The 23,713-nt window shown below is 68.2% G+C and overlaps 1 protein-coding gene across 3 annotated transcripts; it reads left to right on the top strand.

The window, feature by feature from the left end:
- The first annotated feature begins 5,212 nt into the window (after positions 1 to 5,212).
- Positions 5,213 to 22,736, top strand: TP73 (tumor protein p73). Of its 3 annotated transcripts, XM_059691486.1 has the most exons (11): positions 5,213 to 5,511; positions 14,458 to 14,644; positions 14,943 to 15,058; positions 17,317 to 17,426; positions 17,803 to 17,945; positions 18,199 to 18,287; positions 18,923 to 19,044; positions 19,494 to 19,642; positions 19,842 to 19,980; positions 20,299 to 20,392; positions 22,261 to 22,736. In XM_059691486.1, the coding sequence occupies exons 1-11, from the start codon at positions 5,284 to 5,286 to the stop codon at positions 22,594 to 22,596; spliced, it is 1,713 nt and encodes a 570-aa protein (XP_059547469.1). In that variant the 5' UTR covers positions 5,213 to 5,283; the 3' UTR covers positions 22,597 to 22,736. The 3 variants fall into 3 exon arrangements, with proteins under 3 accessions (XP_059547469.1, XP_059547470.1, XP_059547471.1); XM_059691487.1 differs by lacking the exons at positions 14,458 to 14,644; positions 14,943 to 15,058; XM_059691488.1 differs by lacking the exons at positions 19,494 to 19,642; positions 20,299 to 20,392.
- Positions 22,737 to 23,713: the final 977 nt, after the last annotated feature.

Genomic DNA, 23,713 nt, shown 5'->3' with positions numbered 1-23,713 from the left:
TCCTGGCTGCTCTGCTTTCTCTGTCAAGTCCAGTGCCCGGCCTGGGAGTCAGCGGGAACTGCCTCTGGGACCTGCGCTGAGTCGTGCCCGGGCCACCGGCAGGTGCTTCTGGGCCTGTGGTCACACATGGCCCCTCCGAAGACCCCCAGGGCCCATCGGAGCGGCTCCCTGGGAGTGTGACCCCAGAATGACTTGACTGCTGGCAGCATGGCCTGCTTGGGCCCCTAGAAGAATGGTGCCACTCCCAGGCACCGCGGTGGCACCAAAACCCTCATCCATCTCGCCGTCAGGACACCCCGGGGGAGCTGCCGCGGTGGCGTGGACGCTGGGAAGCGGGCCTTCAGGAGGGCCTCGGGGCACAGGCGCTAAAAAATCACTTTCCAGTTCCATCCCCCGAGTCATGTGAGCCGATCTGCAAGCTCTCCATAGAGAAGTGTGTGTGGGGTCGTTACAGATGCAGCTCCCGGGAGGACCGGCCGGGAAGGGGGGGCACCTGGCGGGGCAGCAGCGGGTGCAGATGGCGCCTCACCCGCACAGGCAGGTGGCCTGGCCCGGGCGCCCAGAGCAGGAGTGGGCGTGGTGGGTCTGCACGCAGTTTGGGGTCTGAGTTTGGGGTGTGTCTGAGGTTTGGGGGTCTGAGTTTAGGGCCTGAGTTTGGGGTCTGAGTTTGGGGTCTGTTTCATTCCCCCCAAGTTTCTGAGCATCCAGCGGGGTGCTAGGTGCAACAGGACAGGTGGGAAGTGACCTCACTCACCCTTCCCCGTGTCTGGAGCTCGGGGACTGTCCCCTGAGTGAGGGACTGGGGGCGGGGTCTCCCACCTGCTCCTGGGTGTGCGGGCCCAGCCCCAGTTCCCTCATCTGCAGCCTCAGCCATCGGGCTTTTGTGAGAGGGGCTCTCTGGGTTGCTGGGTCGGGGAGACCCCAGGCGGGGGACACAGCTGCAGGGCTGGGTGGGGTGGGAGCTGGGATGGGACTCACCCCCCCCCCCCCCCGCTCCTGGGGCAGCACCCTCAGTCCCTGGGGCTGGAGTCCTTGGCAGAGGCCAGCCCCCTCCCAGGAGACTGTGGAGGGGTGGAGGGGTATGAGGGGGGTGGAGAGGGGAGGGGGAGGGGCACTGCCCAGACACATGGGTGCAGGGAGCAGCCTCGGCTCACCCTCCGCAGACCGTTGGCCGAAGCCGGATCTAAGCCCAGCCCCGTCTGTGTGGCTCTGCCCTGGGTGAGCACCTGGTGCCCGTGGCCCCTGGAGGCGGCTGTGAGCACCAGGCTGCGGGGCGGATGGGACGGCCTGGAGGGGCCCGGGTCCTGCTGGAGGCGGCTCTGGGGCATCGGCTGCTCCACAGGAGGCAGCGAAGACCTGCCGGCCAGGCCTCTCCTGGGCCTCTGCCCACGGCTGTCGGGCCTCAGGCAGGCCTGGTGCCGGCCCCTCCGGGTCCCTGCGGGGAGGCCACCCCGGCTTCGCCCGCTCCTCTCCTCGCGGCCCTCCTGGGCCGGGCCCAGCAGCCTGGCAGCACATGCAGGCACATGTGGGCGCCGCGGGCCGGGCCTGTCCCAATCAGCCCACTCTCCGGAGTGGAGTTCTCGCTGCAAACACAACAAACCCAGAAAGTCCTGGTTTCGCCCAGGTCCCTGCCTGCAGCCAAGTGGGTCTCACCGGGCTGTGGGGCTCCTGGCTCTGCAGGCCCCCGCCCCTGCCTGAGGCTCCCCGCCTGGGGTCCCGCCCAGCCCCCCAGCCGCGAGGAAGGGGATGCAGGGGCCCCCTGTGGGCGGGCAGCCATGCGTAACCACACCTCCCCATGGGGGGGCCACGCAGAGCCCAGCCACACGGCAAACAGGGCAGAAACCTGTGCCACCTCAGCGTGTGGGCAGAGGCCACCCTGGGGAAGCAGGGCCACAGGGGGCAGTGCCCTCGGACGGAGCGCAGCCGGACGCGTGGTCTGTTCCCTGGGGAGGAGGGCCCACTGCCCGGCACCAGGGCCCAAGGTGCTGCTGAGCCTGCCCCGTCCACGGGCCAGCGTGCGGGGGCGGGGGCCGGGGGGGCTGCAGAGGAGGCCGGAGGGGACCCGGGCTGCGGTGCGAGGGTGTCGCTCGCCTGCCTGCCTGCGACTCCCGCTGCAGGGCTGCCGGGCGCAGAGATCCTATCAGCCCTCAAGCTCAGTGACTAAGGCCCTGGCACCGCGGCTGATGAAGAATGTGGACAAGTTAAAATCTGAACAGGGCTGTTGTGGGGCGGCCGCCGTCTCCTGAACAGGCGGCCGGGGCGGGCGCCAGGCCTGGAGCCCCCGCTGGGCGTCCCACTCGGGGACACGGGGACACGGGGACGCGTCTGAGGCTGCAGCTCTCACGCCGCCCAGAGCACCCCCCGCAGGGCCTCCCGGTCACCTGGAGAGAGGGGAGCATGGGGGCGTGGGGGGCCGGGGGCAGGCGGGGGCCCCTGCCCTCCCCACCCAGGACCCACCAGGCTCTCAGCCTCGTGCCAGTGGGAGGGGCCAGCTCACACCTGGTCCCCAGTCCTGGTCATTCCTATGTGGGGGGCCTGTCCCATCTTCAGCCTCCCTTCCTTCCTTCCTTCCTTCCTTCCTTCCTTCCCTCCTTTCTTCCTTTCTTCCTTTCCTCCCTCCCTCCCTCCCTCCCTTCGTTCCTTCTTTCCTTCCTTCCTTCCTTCCCTCCTTTCTTCCTTTCTTCCTTTCCTCCCTCCCTCCCTCCCTCCCTTCGTTCCTTCTTTCCTTCCTTCCTTCCTTCCCTCCTCCTTCCCTCCCTTCCTTCCTTCTTTCCTTCCTTCCTTCCCTCCTCCTTCCCTCCCTCCCTTCCTTCCTTCCCTCCTCCTTCCCTCCCTCCCTTCCTTCCTTCCCTCCTCCTTCCCTCCCTCCTTCCCTCCCTCCCTCCCTCCCTCCCTCCCTCCCTCCCTTCCCTCCCTCCCTCCCTCCCTTCCCTCCCTCCCTCCCTCCCTTCCCTCCCTCCCTCCCTCCCTCCCTCCCTCCCTTCCCTCCCTTCCCTCCCTCCCTCCCTCCCTCCCTCCCTCCCTCCCTCCCCTCCCTCCCTCCCTCCTTCCCTCCCTCCCTCCCTTCCTTCCTTCCTTCCTCCTTCCTTCCTTCCCTCCTTCCCTCGCCTGCTAGCCCCTGTCCAGCCCACCTCTGGAGTGAATGCTTTGCAATGAGAAACACACTACGCCCCGCGCAGAGGGTGCTGGGAGCAGGAACAGGATGAGAGCTTCCGGTCCCCGTGTCCCCGTGTCCCTGTGTCCCCGTGTCCCCGTGTCCCCGTGTCCCTGTGTCCCCCGCAGCCACATCAGAAGGGAGGAAGCGCAGGGAAAACCGTGTACTTCATTACCTGCCGTGCTGGTCCCAGAGTGTCCTCAACATGACACGGGGGAGGGGAGTTGCTCACGTCCTTTCGTGGCCCCGAGGCCTGGGCCCCGGGTGCCCTCACGCCCACGGCACGGCTCGCGTCACCCCGGCCGCGCTGAGCGTGCCCATGTGGCCGTGGCTGCGGTGGGCCGTCCCAGCCTGGGTGGCTTGGTGAGTGTCTGTTCCTGCGGGGCCCGCAGCCCAGGGCGGACAGAAACCTCGGGCTCACAGAGCCGCGCCCTCCCACTCGGGGGCGATGGCTGCGTTGAGCCATGGTTCACGCGACATGCAGTTGGCCTATTTCAACTCGTGCTTTTAGTGTGTCCACGGGTCTGGGTACCCAGCCCGCAGCGAGTTTCAGGGTGTTCCAGGCCCCCCAAGGGAGACCACGCCCCTCAGCCATCAGCCCCCCCCCAGCCAGAGGCGCCCCCGCCCCCGCCCCTGGGACCGCGGCACCTGAGTGAAGGAGCTGCCTTTGCCTGGCGGCTTGGCGCTGCCTCCTGGTCGCAGCACGTGGCGCTCAGTCGTTTGTTTTCCTGGTGGAGAAAGAAGGTTCCTCTGAACGCCTGTCCGTGGCTTGTTCGCCATTTGCCTGCTGGCGGGTGTGGGCTCCGTGGTTTACCAGTGAAGGGGGGGGGGGCTGTTAGCCAAGGTGGGAGGCGGGTCCTGCAGGGGTCCCCCATCCCGCTGGGGGCAGAGAGAGCCGGGGTGCAGCGAGGGCTGAGCCTGGGCATGCGTGTGTTTTTGCACTTGGAGCAGGCAGGGAGACCCTGACAAAAGCCCCCACAATTCCCCGTCCCCACTGACCCCCGAGGTCTGGCTCCACCCCCCATGGACGTCTGGCTGGTCTCCCGTGCCACCCACCAGGGCCACTCTATCGCCCACACGTCACCGCCACTGGTGCCTCAGTTTCCTCATTTGTAAAACGCAGACACTAACAGCGCCCGCCTCGGGCCTGTGGGAGGGCCCACGTGGACCTGGGAGCCGTCCAGGCGCAGGCGGGGCTGTGGCAGCATTGGAGGCCACCTGGCCAGCCCGCTGGTCCCGCACCGCCTGCTCAGAGCCTCCTGGTCGGGGAGGGCCTTCCCTGCCGGCCACCAGGGGGGATCGGATCGGCCCTGGACTTGAGGCACCGTGGCGTGGGCAGTGCCCCCTCCCTCGCCCTTAAGCTCCTGGTGGGGGCTGCCCCGTCCCTGGTCCCTGGACCCCACAGAGGGTGGCCCAGGGCCACACCCACAGGAGCTCGGAGCCTGTTCCCCGCTGTGTAGCCTGGGGAGGAGCCGGCCGGGTGCGGGTGGGCAGAGGGTGCGCCCATGGGGAACTGCCAGCAGGAGACACGGCTGGGGGGGCAGGAGGGGGGCGGGGGGGGGCGGCGGGTGCCCCCGCAGGAGGCAGCCCAGCTCTCAGGGCCCTGGGAGAGGTTTTGGCTCAGCCTCTGGCCTTCAGTCCCCACCCCAGCCCCACCTCCTGCATGGCGGACCCAGGGGGCAAACCTGTTCCCCAGCGCCTCCCAGGCACCCCCCGCCCCAGAGCCCGGGGTGTGTCTACCCTGTAGGATGGGGGCCCCGACGGCCTGGTTCCGGGGCGCTGGGGTCTCCCACGTGAGCTGTGACAGGGGGACAGAAGGGAGGACAGCAGGGCTGGTGCCGGGGCTGGGCCACCCCCCAGGCAGCTGCCTCCAGGTGCGCGGGGAGCCCAGGGGCCTGGCACCGGAGCGGATGGAGGGGAGGGTGAGGTGAATATGTCAGTTTATCCCCACACAAGTAGTGACCTGTCGGGGGGGGGGGGGGGGGACCGGGGAAATATTTGTGATGACGGAGCGGCTGGCCCTTTAAGGCTGCTGTAACAGGACACCTCCCAGACGGGACGGGCGCGCTCTCCAGCCTGACGGTGGGCCCCCTCCCTCCTCCGCTTCCCGCCAGGCCCAGTTCAATCTGATGAGCAGCACCATGGACCAGATGAGCGGCCGCGCAGCCCCGGCCAGCCCCTACCCCGCGGAGCACGCGGCCAGCGTGCCCACCCACTCCCCGTACGCGCAGCCCAGCTCCACCTTCGACACCATGTCGCCCGCGCCCGTCATCCCCTCCAACGCCGACTACCCCGGCCCCCACCACTTCGACGTCACCTTCCAGCAGTCCAGCACCGCCAAGTCCGCCACCTGGACCGTGAGTGCCCCGCCCCCAGTGGGCATCGGGGGGGCGCGGGGCGGTGGGAGACACGTCCTGGGCGTGAGGGAGGTCGAGCAGGGTGCTGGCGGTCCGGCTGTCCACACAGGTTCCCACCTGGCCCGGGCCGCCCCACGGGAGGAGCGTCGGCGGGAGGCGTGTCTCGGGGCTGGGCAGTGTGGGTGTGCCCACCCCTCGGACGTGCGGCCAGAGCCGGCCAGCCTCCGCAGGGCCCGGGGTGGAGGGCGGGGGGAGGGGGCATGGATGTGGCTCCTGGGGAGGTCTATGGGGCGGAGGCTGACCGCCCTCGCGGAGGCTGTCGGGCCGGCATTCCTGTGCTGAGGTGGGGGCTGTGGTTTGAACCTATCCGGGGTGGGCAGGGGGCATGCGGTTCTGCTGCCGGAGCCACCTGGGCCGGTGCATGGAGGCTCCTCCTCCGGGCAGTGGGAGATCGGCACCGGGGAGCTGGTCGTTGGCGGATGTGGGCTTTGCCCGGCGCGTGGCCTCCGGGCTGTCATCTCCACGCACGGCCGTGAGGCAGGGACGTCAGGAGAACCCGCTGCCGCGGACTCCAGGTCTGCCCCGGGGGGAGTGAGCCAGCGTGGATACCGTCCCGCGTACCTGACCCCGCCAGCTGGGCCCTGGCTGAGCGCCTGAGTTTGCATGAACTCTCGAAACCACTCAGCAGCCCACAAGGCAGAATCTGCCATTGTCCCATTTTACAGCCAGGGAAACTGAGTCACGGGGAGGGAAGGCGCCTTCCCTGGAGTGTGCAGATGGTAGGTGGGGTGCCGGCCTGGGGAGCCAGGGACTGGGCTCAGCCCTGAGTTCCTCACTACATTGCGGCCGAGACAGGAGGGGCTGCCTGCCAACAGGGATGCCAAGCCCCCAGGCAGACCTCAGGCCCCCCTCCGAGGGCAGGGCACACAGGGCATCGGGGGGAAAGGCAGCCGCAAGGCCCTCTGGGTCTCCTGTCCACCCCCCAAAAGGGGGAGAGTGAGTCCGGCCCTGGCACCCATTCTGGGGACACCTGGCAGCGCCACCTCCTCCAGGGAGTAGGCCGTGCTTACACCACCTGGAAACGGGACCCGATCAGGAGGTCTATGCGGGGTGTCTGTCCTGCCCCCCAGGAGCAGTGAGCAGGTGACCCCATGCTCTGCCACTGTAAGAACCCACTGCCCTGAGGGTGAGGCTGTGGTTTTCCCACGCTCCCGGGGGTGGGGAGACGATGCCGGTGGGGTGGGGCCACAGGGACCCTGGGTCAGGCTCTGCGGGGCCGGTCCCGGGTCTGGTCCCCCTGCCGCTGTTTCTGGCCCCTGCTCGGGCCGTGGCCTCCCTCGGGGGCCAGCCCCTCACTGAGCTCAGGCTCAGGCCGACGCCAGGGCCGCTGTGGGCTGGGAGGGCAGGGCCCACTGGGCCGTCAGTGCCCGCTGCGCCGTCAGTGCCCGGGCTCCTCGCCTGTAGATTGTCTCTCCCACGCTCCTTGCAGAGAGGGCGACGAGGCTCGAAGGAGCGGGAGCCCGGGCCGCCCAGCGCGGGGCTTGGGGCAGGCGCAGCGGGGAGCTGGCTTCCTTTTTACCTCCTTGGCGGGCAGGGGTGGCGATGGGGCGCTAGGAGGCGGTCCTCCTGGAGGGCTGTCTCGGCTCTCTCTTACCTGGGGTCCTGGTCCTCACACCCCAACTCTGAGGTCTGGCTGGGTGCATCCTCATGCCTGCACGCCTCTGGCAACAAGAGGTTCACTCCCCTCCGGTTCCGAGGTCCCCTTGCTCCCTGAGCCCTTCTCTCCCCTGGGAGGGGCAGCGTCCCGGTCCCGCCCGCACTCATTCTGCCATCAGGGCCTGAGCAACTGGTCCCTGGGGTCCCGGCAGGAATGGGGCGGCGGGGGGGCAGGGGCGCAGGGGCCCTGGCTCCCTGCCTGTCCGCTGTCTGAGGATGCGGGAGGGTGTCTCCTGTGTGTGCGGCTTGGAGGGCCGCGAGGTCTGTGCTGGCCCCGGGGGGACAGGCGCTGCCCGTCTGCTGGCTGCTTCCCCACCTGGGCCTCTGCCACCCTCCTGGGTGCCGCCACCGCCGCTGCCAGCGGAGTGGCCCCCGGAGGGCATGGCTTGGTCATAGTTCTCTCGGCAGCAAGTGTCCTCAGGGGTGGTCCGCCCAGAATGGAGGCAGCCCCGCCAGCTACACCAGGGGCAGGCAAGGCAACCTGTGCCCACTGTTCTACCTCCGTGCGACAGCCCCTGTCCCCCATCCCCGCCCCCTGTCCCCCGACTCCCACACAAGGATGTCACCCCATCCCTCCTGCTGGGCTCGAGGCTCCGCTCTCCCAGCTGAGCTGCTGCTGCTGCCGGGCCCAGGCGCTCCGCCCCCCACCCCCCGGCCTCAGGGGTGCAGGGGCTGTGGGGGGACAAACATTGGTAATGAGATTTTTGGCACCTCGGCCCTCAGGGAGCAGACCCCCCACGGCTCCCTCGCTGGCCCGGGGAGGGGTGGGCAGGCCCACGCACCGTTCAGGGCCGCCAGGCTGGCCGCCTGCTCACAGCTCTGGGGGCTCGCTGAGCGGGCGCTGCCCGGACTTGCTGCCTGGGCCCCGCGCCACGCCGGCCGGCTGGTAACTGATAGATAACTCATATTTTTCTCAAGTGCCATTCCGATTGACTGCTGCCTTCACTCCTCTTCCCGCCAGGAAACACCCTCGCCACCCCAGCGGGCCACAGCTGTGAACCGGGCCTTTGGCCTCTGCCTGGCCCGGGGGCCGCGGGTCACCCCACCCGCCGGGCGGGGCATCTACTCTGAGACTTTATGTCTCACGCCTGTTCCTTAGGCACCAGGGGTCTGGAGCCCGAGGCTCACAGGCATGTGCGTGTGTGCACAAATACAAACAATGCACACGTGTGCGCACACGCAAACACCGCTCAGGTGCATGCACATGCAAGCACCGTGCATACATGCAGATGGACACATGCACATGTGCGCAGGCCTCTCCCGGTCGCTGCCCAGGGTTCTGACAAGCCCACCCTCCGCCAAAGGCCGGAAGGAGGTGGTTTCAGGCAACAGCAGCTGGAGAAGGGACTTGTGCTAACAGGGGCCAGGGCCAGGGCCAGGGCAGGGCCAGGTGGGAGTTCGGCCGTGGAGGGGGCTGCTCAGTGCGGGGGGAGCACCTGCCCTGAGCCGTTCTGGCTGAGGCTTGTGTGTTTCGGGCCCATCTGGGCTGAGGGGAGACAGACACTGTGGAAGTTTGCGGAACCGACGGAGCCCTCGGGCACTGATGGGTCTTGGACCGGGGGAGGGTGGAACCAGGTGTCTGCCCCGTTCCACACCCTCCGCCGGACTCCCCACGGGTTGGCCGTGATGGGGACAGAGGCGACGGGAGTCACAGGAGCAGAGGGAGGAGCAGCCGTGCGGGAAGGTGTCTGGACGCCGCCCAGCCCTGCTCACCTCTGCCTGCTCCCCGCTGTGCTGATGCTGAGATGCGGGGCGGGGGCTCTGAGGGCAGGCGGAAGCCTGGGTGAGGGTGGAGGCCCCTCCCAGCCTTGGGCCACCTCCGGGCGGCGAGGGGTCCTGCCTACAGTCTGCAGGGCAGGCAGCCGGGGGCACAGCGGTGAGATTTTGCACAGTGTGGCCCCTTGGGGGGGGGCAGCCTGGAGCAGCCCTCACGTGACCTCCAGCTACCCCAGACCTGGCGCACTAGTGTGTGTGTGTGTGTGTGTGCATGTGTGAGTGTGCATGCATGTGAGTGTGCGTGTGTGCGCGCGCGTGAGTGTGCAGTGCGTGTGTGCGCACGTGTGTGTGAGTGTGTGTGCGTGCATGCTTGTGAGTGTGCAGTGCGTGTGTGCGCACGTGTGCGTGTGTGAGTGTGTGTGTGCGTGTGCGCATGTCCATCCTGGGGGCAGCACCGCACTCCCAGCCCAGGAGGAGCGTGTGGAAGGCGGTGGGAAACCGAGGCTGCGGGACTCCGGGGCGGAAGGCGGCTGAGTCAACGCTGCTGGATTCGGGAGAACACGTTCCAGCCGCTGGGAGGTTTGCAGGCGGGAAGCGAGCGCGGAGGTGTCCGGACACGACGCGCCCCAGTGCGTTACCCTGGCGTATGGAATGCGCCCGTGGAATTAATCCCTCCTGGCACCGGCGGCAGTTATGCGCACTTGAAGCCAAGGGAAGCGTCCGTTCATGTGGAGACGAACGTGGGTCATTAGGGGAACGAGAGCTCTCGCTGTGGGCGCGGGCTCCCTGCCGGCGGCCCTGGCGGGGTTAGGACCCGGCTTGGGGCCTGTGTTGGGGTCACCCCGCCTCTCGGGCAGCTGGGGAGCCCCTGGGCCTGGGGGTCACAGAACTTACAGCCTCCCGCACCCCCTGGTTTTGGCAGGGGACACGCGGGACAGCCCTGGGAGGCAGGCGTCAGCCCCATACTTTGGGGCTGTGGGTGGGACACGGCACAACGGAGGTCTGATGGAAAACATCTATTTTCTGGGTCTTTTTGTTGTTGCTGTTGAACCCAAAGATATTTGATTTTCAGGGAGAGAGGGAAGGACAGAGAAACATCGATGTGAGAGACACATCGATGGGTTGCCTCCTGCACGAGCCCTGACCAGGGCAGTGGCCGGGGAGGAGCCTGCAACCAAGGTCCATGGTCTTGACGGGAATCGAACCCGGGACCCTTTGGTCTGCAGGCCGACACTCTATCCACTGACACACACCGGCTAGGGCTGCAGGGTCTTGTTTCCCAAGAGCCCCCACGTCACAGGTCCGTGCCACAGGGATGAGGACACCGATGCTCAAAGGGCAGGTCCTTGCTCACGGTCACCTGTCAGCGAAGGCGGGGCCACACCCGGCCCATCAGCACCTGGCTCAGCAGCCAGGCCCTCTGCCAGGGGCCCCCTATTTAGAACCCGGAACTCTGCTGGCCCCAGGGCCCCCGGGACCCTGATGAGGTTCAGCGAAAACCTCGGCTGCCTCCACCTGGAATGAAAAGCTGAAAGGACTGCGCAGGTCCGGGGCGTGCGGGTCCCCAGGCTCACAGAGACCCCGGGCCTCCCCCGCTGGCCGGGAGTGGGGCTCATCTACTGCTTCCGCACAGAGGGGGGCCCTGAACTAAGGATTGCCCTGCAGCTTCTGGGGCAGGAGGGGCGGCGGTGGGAGGGCCCTGAGCATCGGCCATGGCATCGCCATGGCCGGGCCCCCTCCCTCCTCTCCCACAGGCACCTGCCCTGGGCCAGCACCAGCCCCGGAGCTGCAGGACACGGGAGGGAGCTGGCCCTGTGGTGCCCGCGGGCACTGGGCCCAGCAGCGATCAGAATGGCGCGCCACAGCCAGAGGCTCCGAGCCTGTCCTGCAGGCAGAGGTGCCCGCCGACCCCAGCACCTGCCCAGGTGGGCCGACCCTCCCAATTCCCAGGGCAGACGAGGCCAGGCCAGCCAGGGAGCATGCGCGAGGTGGGAATGAGGGTCGGGCGGCAGGGGAGGGCCCGGTCTGCGGCGGGCAGAGCCACTGGCCACCAGCCTCCGGCCCCTCCGCAACCAGGGCAGCTCTGGGGCCTGGCCCACAGCCCCCTCCGGGTCCCTGCCAGGGTGTTTGCCCAAGAGGCCCACGGCGGGGAGGGCGGGCTCCTGCCTGCCTGCCAGGGCAGCTCTGTGGGCGCACAGCTGGCGGTCAGAAGGCAGTCGGTGGGCAGGGTGACCCCTCTTTGGACCTGGCTGAGCCTGCGGGACGCGGCCACCGTGTGTGCCCATGCAGTGGGAGCTCTGGGCTTCCTGCAAGCCCAGCCCTGTCCCTGAGGCCTCAGGACACACCCTGCTCACCCTCGGTCCCCCTCGGGGCCTAGAGGAAGCCAGAGGAGGTGCCTGGTCTACAGGCTAAGGCCGTGGTCGGCAAACTGCGGCTCGCGAGCCACATGCGGCTCTTTGGTCCCTTGAGTGTGGCTCTTCCACAAAATACCACATGCGGGCGCGTACGTACAGTACGATTGAAACTTCGTGGCCCGTGCGCAGAAGTCGGTATTTTGTGGGAGAGCCACACTCAAGGGGCCAAAGAGCCGCATGTGGCTTGCGAGCCGCAGTTTGCCAACCACTGGGCTAAGGACAGAGGGAGGCCCAGACCCGCGGCCACCACAGCCCCTCCCCCGCCCTGGGCCAGGCCATCTCCTGCTGCCCCGGCTTCTGACGTGGCCTCTGACCCGCTGGTGCCGTGGCCTCTCTCCTGGGTCAGCTCAGCGTCCACCTGCTGCCCGCCCCCCAGACCTTAGCCCAGCACTGAGCATCCCAGGCGTCGCTGCCAGCTGAGCCCAGCGGGATGAGCAGGCCTGAGGGTCCCTGAGGCGGGGGGTCTGGGGGGTGGGATTTGGGGTCAGGCTGCCAGGCTCCCTCTCCCCATTGGGCAGCTCCTGCCCCTGCCTCTGTGGACTCCCCTGGACAGGGCCCTGCTCACTCAGCGCCTGTGTGTTTCTGTGTCCCACTGACCCTCCTCTGGGCTCTGGTGAGGGGACCCGGCCGTCAGCCTGTGTGGGGAGTGTCAGCATGTCCCCTCCCAGCCCCATCCTGGGGATCACAGCAGCCTGTGTGAGCCGGCATGTCCGGGGCCAGGCCTGGCTCTACAGGTGATGGGGGTCCCTCCAGGCCCCAGCCACCGGCCCCAGTCACTTTGGGCGGGGGCTGCCTTGTGCATGCTCTGAAGCAGGCTGGGTGGTTGTCGCAGGTGGCCCCGCCTCCTCTCAAGGCTGGTGGTTCCCTGTGACCCTGTCCCAGCCTCCTGGCACCTGTCAGAGCCCACCCTGCAGCTCCCACTGAGCGAGACAGAGCTGGGCAGTGAGGCTGGCAGTGAGCTGGGCAGTGAGGCTAGCAGTGAGGCTGGGAGTGAGGCTGGGCAGTGAGGCTGGGCAGTGAGGCTGGGAGCCGGGTAACAGGCCCCATGAGGGGCTGGAGTGAGTGTCCTTGGCGTCTGTCACCTTGGAGGCCCCTCCTCACCAGGAAGGGGAGACGGGACCCTGACCCCGGTGTGGGTTTGGGGGCTGGTGGCCTGGGCTCCCTGTGGGCCGCGTGCTGCAGCCGTGGGCGTCCCAGGGTGAGAGGGTCTGGGCCTTGGGGAGGGGGGTCCTCAGCTCCAGAGAGGAGAGAAGCGTGGCTCTGAACACGGGCGCACACGCGCACAGAGTGCAGATAAAAGCGGGCCCTAAAAAAACATTAAAAAACAGCCCCCCCCCCCCCCCCGCAGCCCGGTCTTCCAGAATCTGTTGTAACAGATTCGCCCGAGCTGGTTAACGGTATTTGCGGTTTGCAAGATGCTGCATGTCCCTGGGAAATGACAGACAAGTTATTATCACCTCCCCACTCGCCTCCTGCCCGAGCCTGCCCACGGCGGGCGCTGGGCACCCCGCTACTGAGGAGTGGGCGCCAGGAATTAACAGCTCCGTGCCTCGCCCGCCACCCACCACCGCCGCCTTCTGCCCAGGCCCCGTCAGCTCTGCCGGACCGACCTCAGCTCCTAGCCAGGCCAGCCCCTGGAGGACTGGGCGTCGGGGAGAGGGGTGGGGTCGGAGGAGGGAAAGGGGGCCGCGGAGAGGGCAGGGTGGGCATACCCCAGCGTGTGGGCACAGCATTTCCTGCCAGCGTGGGGGATGCGCGCCCCACAGCAGGCAAGTCTGGGCGGCTCCGTGTCAACAGCCGAAGATAAATAAGATTTTATCGGCTCCGAATCTGTTGAAACACATCCATCTAGCGGTTCCGGGGAAGGAGCGGCGGGAGGGCGGGCGGGGAGGGCGTGTCTCCACGGGACCTTTCCCACAGGCCGGCGGGGACCTGTCCTTTCTGCCCCGTGTCCTCAGCGCCCACCCAAGGCCCGGAGCTCTGGGAGGAGGGGCACCCGGTGCCCGGGTGGGGGCTCTTGCTGGTCACACCGGCTTGACCCCAGGCTTGGCCCTCCAGGCTCCCCTGCTACCCACCCCCGGCCGCGATGTCACCCTGATGCTGCCACGTGTGAGGACCAGGGCCGCGTGGCCCTTGTTGGGTGGGCGGGCAGCTGTGTGCCCCAGAGCCCGGTGAGCAGGCGGCAGGGAGCCCAGTGGGGAGCGGGCCGGCCTCGGGTTGGCGGTGATCTCACCAGGACGCAGCGGGAGGGAGGGAGAGGTGCTCCCCGCGTTCCACCTGCGCCTGGCCCACCTGCTGCTTGCCCAGGTGAGGCCCTGCCACCCCTGGCAGCCCCTGCTTTTGCCGGCCCAGCCCCGGGAGGGGCGGGCGCCTGTGGGCCCTGCAGCACCAGGGACAGCTCCCCGCTCCTCCCTGGGGCGGGGTGACGACGAGCGCCCCCTGCCCCCCTGACTGCGCCATGGCCAGCTGCTGCAGGTCCCCGTTTCCGGGACTCTGACAGGGAGTCCAGACCCCATGAGCACCACTGGGGCCCCGGCCCCACGAGCTTCCAGGGGGCTTGTGTACGGAGCTGGGCTCGGCTGGGAGCGGCCCGGGTCCCATCCTCACGGCCCGCCTGGCCGGACCAGGCTCCTAAGGCGGGAGCCCCTGCGGCTCAGACCAGGTCTGTCTGGGGGCTGCGCCGGTTGGGGGACCACGGGCACGTCACTCAGCAGCGCTTGGAGCCCGGCTGCACCCCCGTAGGCGCTGGCTGGTGAGCCCCGGTGGCCTCCCTCCCTGGCCTCTCCTGCCCCCTGTGCTGGGGCTGCCCAGGCCCGCGGCCCCATAGACCCCTGACACTCCTGGCCCGGCACACAGAGGTTCACGGCAGGAAAAGCCAGGCGGGCGGACTGGGCGGATCGGCTCCCAGCCCCCTCCCAGCCCCACTCTCCCCTGCTCCGGCTCCCTTCCTGGCCTCGACTGTCCTCATCCAAGAAAGGGACCCAGTGGGACCTGTCTCCCCAGGGTGGGGTCCACGTAGAAAGCCCGTCCTCGGAGAGCCTGGGGAGGGTGTGGAGCTGGGACTGTGGCCTCATCCCCCCCTCCGCCCCGCCCGGTCCAGTACTCGCCGCTGCTGAAGAAGCTGTACTGCCAGATCGCCAAGACGTGCCCCATCCAGATCCAGGTGTCCTCGCCGCCGCCGCCGGGCACCACCGTGCGCGCCATGCCCGTCTACAAGAAGGCGGAGCACGTGACCGAGGTCGTGAAGCGCTGCCCCAACCATGAGCTCGGGCGGGATTTTAACGAGGGTGAGGCCCCAGCCCAGCCCGGTGCCCGGGAGCAGCAGGGCCGTGGCGGTGAAGGGGGGGGGGGTCGGGGATGAGCTGACGGCGGGCTCAGCGTCCCCCCATTTCCTCCCAGCTCGGCCGGCTGGAGCCGCAGGGGCAGGGCTGCTGGGCCTGGCACCCCCAGGGCACCAGGGCTGCTGGCCTGTGTCCCACCCCCTAGGCCCAGGGGCCATGCCCTGAGGTGCTGAGTGCGGGACACACCTGGCCCGGGGCGGCCAGACCCGCTGGGCACCTCTGAGGCCGCGTCCCCTCCCGGCAGGACAGTCTGCCCCCGCCAGCCACCTCATCCGCGTGGAGGGCAACAACCTCTCGCAGTACGTGGAAGACCCTGTCACGGGCAGGCAGAGCGTCGTGGTGCCCTACGAGCCCCCCCAGGTAGGCCGGGCAGGTGGGCAGGGCCACGGGCACCTGTGGGGGGTGGGGCAGACACTCGCAGTCACCTCAGCCGGCAGACTCATTTGTCCTGTGTACCCACATGAAGTCCATGGCACCGAGCGCCCCCCTCACCCCAAGGTCCTGCTCCTGCGGCCCCCTTGCCCTCGGGCCGCTCTGGGCACTGGGTCCCCATCTACAGGGGAGGGGGGTGGCTAACGATCTCTGAGCTCAGTCCTCCTCTGTCCCCCTTTTTTAAAAAAATATATTTTTATTGATTTCAGAGAGGAAGGGAGAGGGAGAGAGAGATAGAAACACCAATGAGGAGAGAGAATCATTGATCAGCTGCCTCCTGCCCGCCCTCCACTAGGGATGGAATCCACTCCCGGGCATGTGCCCTGACTGGGAGTCGAACCGTGACCTCCTGGTTCAGAGGTCGACGCCCCACCACTGAGCCACACCTCTCTCCTCTTCCCACCTGTCTGTTCCCACACACAGGACTCAAGGGTGGAAGGGCCGAGGCCGGAGGACAGGGGTTCGTTGGGTACAGTGGGAGGGCAGGGGGATAGGAGAGACCCCAGTCAGGGCACAGCACCTGTGGGGCCTGGAGATGAGGGGTGACCGCTGGAAGGTGGGGTGTTGGGGGGGAGCGTCTGCAAGAGATGGGCAGGATGCAGAGACCCTGGGGGGTCGGACCTTGACCTGGAGGCAGCGGTTCTGGGGGTGCCATTTTGGAGCCGATGTGGGGCCTGTCTGGGATGAAAAGCTGGGGGTGGAGAGAAGTGGGGGTGGAGGGGCCGAGGGTGATGGTAGGATGGGGGCCAGGACAGGGTGGACAGCGAGCCCTCCTTTCCTCTATCTGCTTCTGAAACCAGCCGAGACCCTCAAAGCTGTCCCTGCCGCCCCACCCCACCCCCTGCACGCCTTCCAGGCCTAAGAGCAGCACTTAGCTTAGTGGGCCCAGGGCCCAGGTTGGGTGTGATTGCTCTGCCCTCTCTCCCCCTTCATCCTGGCCCCACCTTCACCAGCCAGGGCTGGCCTGGTTTGGAAAGCAGGGCTCTCCTGCCCCCTGCTGGCTGTTCTGTGAAAGGCTCAGTTTTCCTAAGCCAGTGACTGGCGGTTAGATTCTGAGCCGGGAAACCATGACAACCTCCCATTTTGTGTTGCCGCATTGTCAGGAGCTCTGGGTTCAAGTCTCAGTCCTCCACACCCTCCCTGTCAGCCGCCTGTGTGTCCACTTCCATTAGGCAGTGTGTGCTGGGGCCGGGGGTCTGCCCGGCAGTGCAGGGCACGCTTGTGCCCAGGAGAGCCCACACCGTGCACATACACACCTGTGCCCACTCGCGCCCAGCCTCCAGGACTTGACCTCCAACCTGTGCCAGGAGCGATGGTCAGGCAACCAGACCATAGCACTCTGTGCCTCTTGGCCAGGTCTGAGCTCATTTGGTACCCAGAGCCAGCACAGTGCTTGGCATTCACATGAGTGAATAGTTGCATAGATGGGGGAGGGAGGGAGGGATGGATGGATGGATGGAAGGATGGATGCAAGGATGGATGAGTAGATGGGTGGATGGATGGATGGATGAGTGGATGGGTAGATGGATGGATAGAGGGTGAATGGATGGAAGGAAGGAAGGATGCATAAATGGATGATGGATGGATAAATGGACAGATGAGTGGATGGATGGACAGATTAGTGGATGGATGGAAGGATGCATGGATGGATGGATGGATGAGTGGATGGGTGGATAGAGGGTGAATGGATGGGAGGAAGGAAGGATGCATAAATGGATGATGGATGGATAGATGGATGGATGAGTCGATGGATGGATAGATGAGTGGATGGATGGACAGATGGATAGATAGAGGGTGGGTGGATGGATGGATGGATGGATGGGTGAATGGATGGGTGGATGGATGGATGATGGATGGATGGACGGATGGATGCATTAATGGATGAATGGATGGATGGATGATGGATGGATGGACGGATGGATGGGTGAATGGATGGATGGATTGATGGATGGATGGGTGGATGGATGATGAATGGATAGATGATGATGGATGGGTGGATGGGTGGATGAATGGGTGGGTGGATGGATGGGGGGGTCGATGACAAAGGACCACAGAGCATGCCCCCCTCCCCCAAGCCTCCCCAGGGCCAGGACCAGCTGTGAGGGATGGTGCTTTGAAGGCCAGGAGTCCCCATCTCAGTGGGTGGGGCCCACGTGCTGACACTGAGCCCTTGCCCCGCCCTGTAGGTGGGGACGGAGTTCACCACCATCCTGTACAACTTCATGTGCAACAGCAGCTGCGTGGGGGGCATGAACCGCAGGCCGATCCTCGTCATCATCACCCTGGAGAACCGCGAGTGAGCACACGGGGGCGGGGGGGCTAGGGGACGCAGCAGAAGAGGTGGGCCCGAGGGGGGAGGGGGAGACAGGGAGGCAGAGGAGGTGGGCCCGAGGGGGGAGGGGGAGACAGGGAGGCAGAGGAGGTGGGCCCGAGGGGGGAGGGGGAGACAGGGAGGCAGAGGAGGTGGGCCCGAGGGGGTGGACAGGCGCCGGCAGAGGGTGCGTGGGGAGGGAGGGCCTCCGGGGCTGCAGGGGCTGCTGGAGCAGAGCTGGGCCTGGGGAGGGCAGCGGGTTGCTCAGTCCCGACCCCTTGGCCCCTCACAGTCCGAGCTGGGCGGGGAGGGCGGGCAGGGCTGGGGCCTGGAGCTCACGGTCCCGGCCGCTCCCCGCCAGTGGCCAGGTGCTGGGCCGCCGGTCCTTCGAGGGCCGCATCTGTGCGTGTCCCGGCCGAGACCGCAAGGCCGACGAGGACCACTACCGGGAGCAGCAGGCCCTGAACGAGAGCGCGGCCAAGAGCGGGGCCGCCAGCAAGCGCGGTGAGCAGGGCTCCGGCCAGGGGGCCAGGGGCGGGCGGCGGGGGCCACCCCGTGTTAGTGCGGCCACCCCCGGGTGAAATGCAGGCAGGGGGCGTCGTGAGCCTGTGTCCAGGGCAGAGAGCCAGCCCCCCTCGTGGCCGCCGGGTCCAGCTCCATCCAGCGGGGGCGGGGGCGGGGGTCCCATTGGCTGGGTCTGCACTGTCCCGCCTCCTCCCCGCCGCTCAAGAGCCTTTCCCGCCCGCCCGCCCTCCAGCCTTCAAGCAGAGCCCCTCTGCCGTCCCCGCCCTGGGCACGGGCGCGAAGAAGAGGCGGCACGGGGATGAGGACATGTACTACATGCACGTGAGTGTCCCGGCCTGCGGGGCCCAGGCTGGCGGCGGGGGAGACGCTGGGGCCACCGGGCAGCCCGGAGCGGCCTGTCACCCTGAGAGCTGAGACCGGGCTCTGCAGGTGGCAGGGGCATGAGGGGAGAGCAGACGGGGCGGACGCAGGGAGAGCGGACTCCGCCAAGTGAGGGTCTGCGCCTGCAGCTCCGAGCTTGGATTCAGCCTGTGGATGACGCAGCTCCTGGGGGAGGGGGCAGGCATTAGGACCCCCCCCCCAGTCTAGGTCTGGCAGGCTGCTCACTGTCACCCACGGCAACACAAGTATCACGCGATCTGAACCATCCAGTTGGCGGAATAGGTCACCACGTGCTGGGCTAGGACCGGCCTTCCGTTAGGCGAGCTTTTCACTTTTGAGTCAAGAAGGTGTCCCTTCTTCTAAAACCCCCTATTCGCTGAGTTCTTTGCCCCTGAACCCCGAGTGTGCTGAGCGCTGGGGAGGGGTGGAGAGAGGCGGGGTGAAGGCTCAGGGGCAGGGGAGGGGCGTGGCTGTGTGGACAGAGGACACCTGCCCACCCTCCTGGGAAGGAGGGAAGGAGGGCCTGAGGGTCCGAGGCACCCGGGCTCCTGGGCAGAGGCTGCCTCCCGTCGCAGGTGCGGGGCCGGGAGAACTTCGAGATCCTGATGAAGGTGAAGGAGAGCCTGGAGCTGATGGAGCTGGTGCCCCAGCAGGTGGTGGACTCCTACCGGCAGCAGCAGCAGCTCCTGCAGCGGCCGTGAGTGCCACCTCCCCGGGGGGGGGGGGGGCCACTGCCCGTGGCCAGACATCCCTCCCGAACTGCGCCTCTGCACAGGCAGTGAGGCCCCACTTGGCGTCCCCTCCTCCAGGAAGCCTTCCCTAACTGCAGTGGCCACGGCCGGCACTGCTTTCTCTCCCACCAAGGGGCACCCTAAATGCCTGCTGCCTGGAGGGTGAGGAGAGGTGGTCAGAGCAGCACCAACCCACCAACACCGAGGGCGACTCCAGTGGCAGAAGCCGCCCCACCGCCCTCCCCGCGGCCTGGGCCCGTGAGCAGGCACCTCGTCCTGGGCAGGCTGGGTGAGGAGGGAGGTGTCTCTGACCCTCCGCTCGGGGTCAGGGGTCAGGGTCCCCACCCCCCCTTGGCAGGGGCACCAGGCGGAGGTGACTGAGCCCTGGCCCACACGGTTGTCACTTTCCGAGCAGGAGCCACCTGCAGCCTCCCTCCTACGGGCCGGTCCTCTCGCCCGTGAACAAACCCCACGGGGGCGTCAGCAAGCTGCCCTCCGTCAACCAGCTGGTGGGCCAGCCGCCCCCGCACAGCTCTGCGGCCGGGCCCAACCTGGGGCCCATGGGTGAGTCGCTGGGCAGTGGGGCCCCGGGGCGGGTTGGGGAGGCCCAAGGGTTGGCCTGGCTCCGGACAGGACGCTTCCGCCCAGCTCAGGGCCCACACGGGGGCCTCCCGCAGCAGCTCTGGCCACGGGGGCCCCCTCGGCCCAGCCCTGCTCCGGGGAGGCTGTGCCTCGCCTCAGACAGGCCCCCGCCTCCCGCCAGGCCCCGGGATCCTCAACAGCCACGGCCACGCCCTGCCGGCCAACGGCGAGATGAACGGCAGCCACGGCTCCCAGCCCATGGTCTCCGGGTCCCACTGCACCCCGCCTCCCTCCTACCACGCCGACCCCAGCCTGGTCAGGTATGTGGGCCGCTGCTGGGCCCTGACACTAACCCACTGGCCCTGCCCCTTCGTGGCTCCTGGTCCACGGGCCTGGACCTGGGCCGGCCTCTGCGTGCTGCCCGCCGTCCGTGTGTCAGTCCCTCTGCCGTGTGGAGAGCAGGCAGAGGCAGAGAACTGTGGGGAGTGGGTCCCCCACAAAAGCTGGGGTTCCCTTGGAGGCTGTGCCTCAGGGGAGCACGGCCATGACGCGGTGGCCGCGTGGCAGGGTGGCCGGTGGGGTGCCCAGGAGTCGCCTGGAGGGGGCAGTGCCCACCCAGCCAGGCGGGTTCTCTGCAGTTTTCTCACAGGCCTGGGCTGTCCCAACTGCATCGAGCGTTTCACCTCCCACGGCGTGCACAGCATCTACCAGCTGCAGAACCTGACGCTGGAGGTACCGCCCGCCTGCCCGCCCGCCGGGCCGCCGGCCGAGGGCTCTCACCTCCCTCTGGGGTGGGCTCGGGCCAGTTCCTGTTCTTTAAGTGTGGGGAGGGGGCTGTGAAATACGGGAAACCTTTTCCCCAAGTCGGTCCATATCCCCACCTCTGCCTTTGGCTGAAGTCCACTCAGGAGCGTAGGCAAGTCTGGCTGTGCAGGCGGTGGCTGAGGGTGGCACGGGTGGTGGGCTGGGGTGGCACAGGGGTGGGCTGGGGTGGCACAGGGGTGGGCTGAGGGTGGCACAGGGATGGGCTGGGGTGGCACAGGGGTGGGCTGGGGTGGCACAGGGGTGGGCTGGGTGGAACAGGGTGGGCTGGGGGTGGCACAGGGTGGGCTGGGGGTAGCACAGGGGTGGGCTGGGTGGAACAGGGTGTGCTGGGGTGGCACAGGGGTGGGCTGGGTGGAACGGGATGGGCTGGGGGTGGCACAGGGTGGGCTGGGGTGGCACAGGGGTGGGCTGGGGTGGCACAGGGGTGTGCTGGGTGGAACGGGGTGGGCTGGGGTGGCACAGGGGTGGGCTGGGGGTGGCACAGGGTGGGCTGGGGTGGCACAGGGGTGGGCTGGGGGTGGCACAGGGGTGGGCTGGGTGGAACGGGGTGGGCTGGCGGTGGCACAGGGGTGTGCTGGGTGGAACGGGGTGGGCTGGGGTGGCACAGGGGTGGGCTGGGGGTGGCACAGGGGTGGGCTGGGGTGGCACAGGGGTGGGCTGGGGGTGGCACAGGGGTGGGCTGGGGGTGGCACAGGGGTGGGCTGGGTGGCACAGGGTGGGCTGGGGTGGCACAGGGGTGGGCTGGGGGTGGCACAGGGTGGGCTGGGGGTGGTGCAACTGGAGATCACTGGCCCCGCTGCCAGGCTGTCCTTGGTTCGGGGAGGAGGGGCTGTCTCTAGGGCTTGGAGTTTCAGAAGGCAAAGGCCGGGCGCCTGGGCGCTGGTCAGCGTCAGCGCCTCGCACACGGGAACGCAGGCTCTCAGGGCTGCCGGCATGCTGAGCTCAGCACAGACGGGCTAACCCCAGAGCCGGCCTCGAGTTTCTCCTAAACCACAAAGGACTGCCCCTGCTCTGGGCGCCGGGCCGGAAGGTGCTTTGGCCAAGGGAAGGGCAGGCTGAGGCCCAGGAGGCTTGGCTGTGGCCGCGGGAGCCCAGCCCAGAGCCACAGGCCAGCACAGGGTTTGTCAGAGGGACCGGGCCATTCGCTCGGAGGGCGGCCCTGTCAGCAGCCTGTGTGTCCACTCACGTCCCTGGTGCCCCGCCGTGTTAGCCCTCACGGCGTGATGAGCGGGCAGGGGTGGGGGACCCGGTGCTCAGCGGTGGTCTCAGGGTCCGGGAGCCAGGAGGTCCTCCAGGGCCCCGCGCGTTGGTCACGCGGATTGTAGATGGGCCCCAGGCCGTGCACAGCTCAGCAGTGACCACACGCTCCGTCCTAGCACATGCCTCATCCCTTAGCTCTCCTGGCACCTCTGTCAGGGCCCCCAAAACAGGGTGTGTCCAGGCCCCCCGCAGGGGAGGGGTGGCCCAGACTCCGGTCCCTGTGGGCCTCGCAGAGCTGCTCTATTGCGCCCCACTGTCCAGTTCCAGGGTGTCTGGGGCCCTTTAGGACAGGGGGTCCCTGGCCTCCCTCCTGGTCTTGGGGAACCTACAGGTCAGGGGGTCCCTCGTCCCTCCTGGTCCTGGGGGCCCTGCAGGTCAGGGGGTCCCTGGCTACCCTCCTGGTCCTGGGGGCCCTGCAGGAGCAGGGGGTCCCCAGGCAGAGGGCGCGCTGGGAGGGGATGGGCAGGGCCTGCGGCTCCGCCTCCGACCAGGCCGCGCCCCCGCCGCTCTCGCAGGAACTGGGCGCCCTGGAGATCCCGGAGCAGTTCCGGCTGACCATCTGGAGGGGCCTGCAGGACCTGAAGCAGAGCCACGACTGCGGGGCGCAGCCGCTGATCCGCTCCAGCAGCAACGCGGCCGCCTTCGCCCTCGGCGGCGCCGGGGAGCTGCCGCGCCAGCGCGTCATGGAGGCGGTGCACTTCCGCGTGCGCCACACCATCACCATCCCCAACCGCGGCCCCGGCGCGGGCGCGGCGCCCGACGAGTGGGCGGACTTCGGCTTCGACCTCCCGGACTGCAAGGCGCGGAGACAGTCCATCAAGGAGGAGCTCGCGGAGGCGGAGGCCAACTGACCGGCGAGGGCGCGCGGCCGGGGCCCGCGGAGAGCGCGCTGGGGCCTCTGCGGACCGAGGCAGAGGAGCCTGGCTTCGTCTCCTCCTTCTGCTCAAAATTTGCCCCGGGAGGCCGGACCTGGGGCCGGGCCCGGGACAAAGCCAGGCCCAGCCTCCAGAGCCCGGGAGAGGCCGCCCGTGGGCCGTGGGCCGTGGGCCGTGCGCCTGGCCCGGAGGGGCTCGCGGAGCTGCTGCGCGGAGGGTGTGCGGAGCCAGCGATGCCAGAACGGCCGGCAGCCTCCTCCCGGTTCTGGCTCCGCAGAGAGTGGTCCTTAGAGATCAAAGGAGCCCCGCGGATGGACGAATGGACGGCCACACAGCCTCCGGGTCCCTGGCCGGGAGCCACCACGGCAGGGTTGTGTCTAAAGCATTTCTTTCCAGGAGGTTCTCCAGACTGTGTCCCAGGCTGGGGCCCTCGCTGGACTCGAGGGTCAGCCCCCGCCCCTCGCACACTTGACTGCTCGTCCCACCCCCACTCAGCTGCCCGCCACCTCCTGCCCCCCGAAGGCCAGACTCTCGCTGGACTTGGCGAAGCTGGGAGGGGGCATTGCCAAGCGCACCGTCCCTCCTGGGGGCCCAGGGAGCTCCTGGCCGGGGCGGGGGGCACCCCCAAGGCCCTGCTGCCTCCCCCAGGCCCTGCTGCCCCCCCCTCCCCCCTGCCCACAGCCTCCTCTCTCGGGGACCATCAGTAGACGAGGAAGGCGGGCTCCTCAGGGCAGGGCGCCATCGCTGCTTGATAAAACGATACCGTCTACATGGTGGATCGGCCTTCTTTCTTAAAGAAACTCGCTTTTAACATTCCCTGTGGGAGTCAGCCCAGGGGGCCCAGGTCCTCACAACAAGCCGGGCTGGAGGCTGAGGGGCTCCCCCCGGGGGCCCTGGTCTGGCTTGAGGGGCTGAAGCCGGGTGGAGAGGCCGCCCGGAGGCGCTGGGGCGGGGCGGGGGGAGCCCTCCTATCCAACAGCACCCCCTCCCCTGGGCGACCATGCAGGTTGGAGGCTGGGCAGGGAGACCCCCCCCCCCCCCCCCCCCCGCGTGGGAGCCTGACAGGAAGGTCCCTCCTGGGCTGGGAGGGGGC

Source organism: Myotis daubentonii, chromosome 3 (genome assembly GCF_963259705.1).
Source record: "Myotis daubentonii chromosome 3, mMyoDau2.1, whole genome shotgun sequence".
In the NCBI taxonomy this organism is placed as follows: domain Eukaryota; kingdom Metazoa; phylum Chordata; class Mammalia; order Chiroptera; family Vespertilionidae; genus Myotis; species Myotis daubentonii.
The sequence above is the reverse complement of the archived record's forward strand: the minus strand, read 5'-3'. Positions and strand labels throughout refer to the sequence as shown.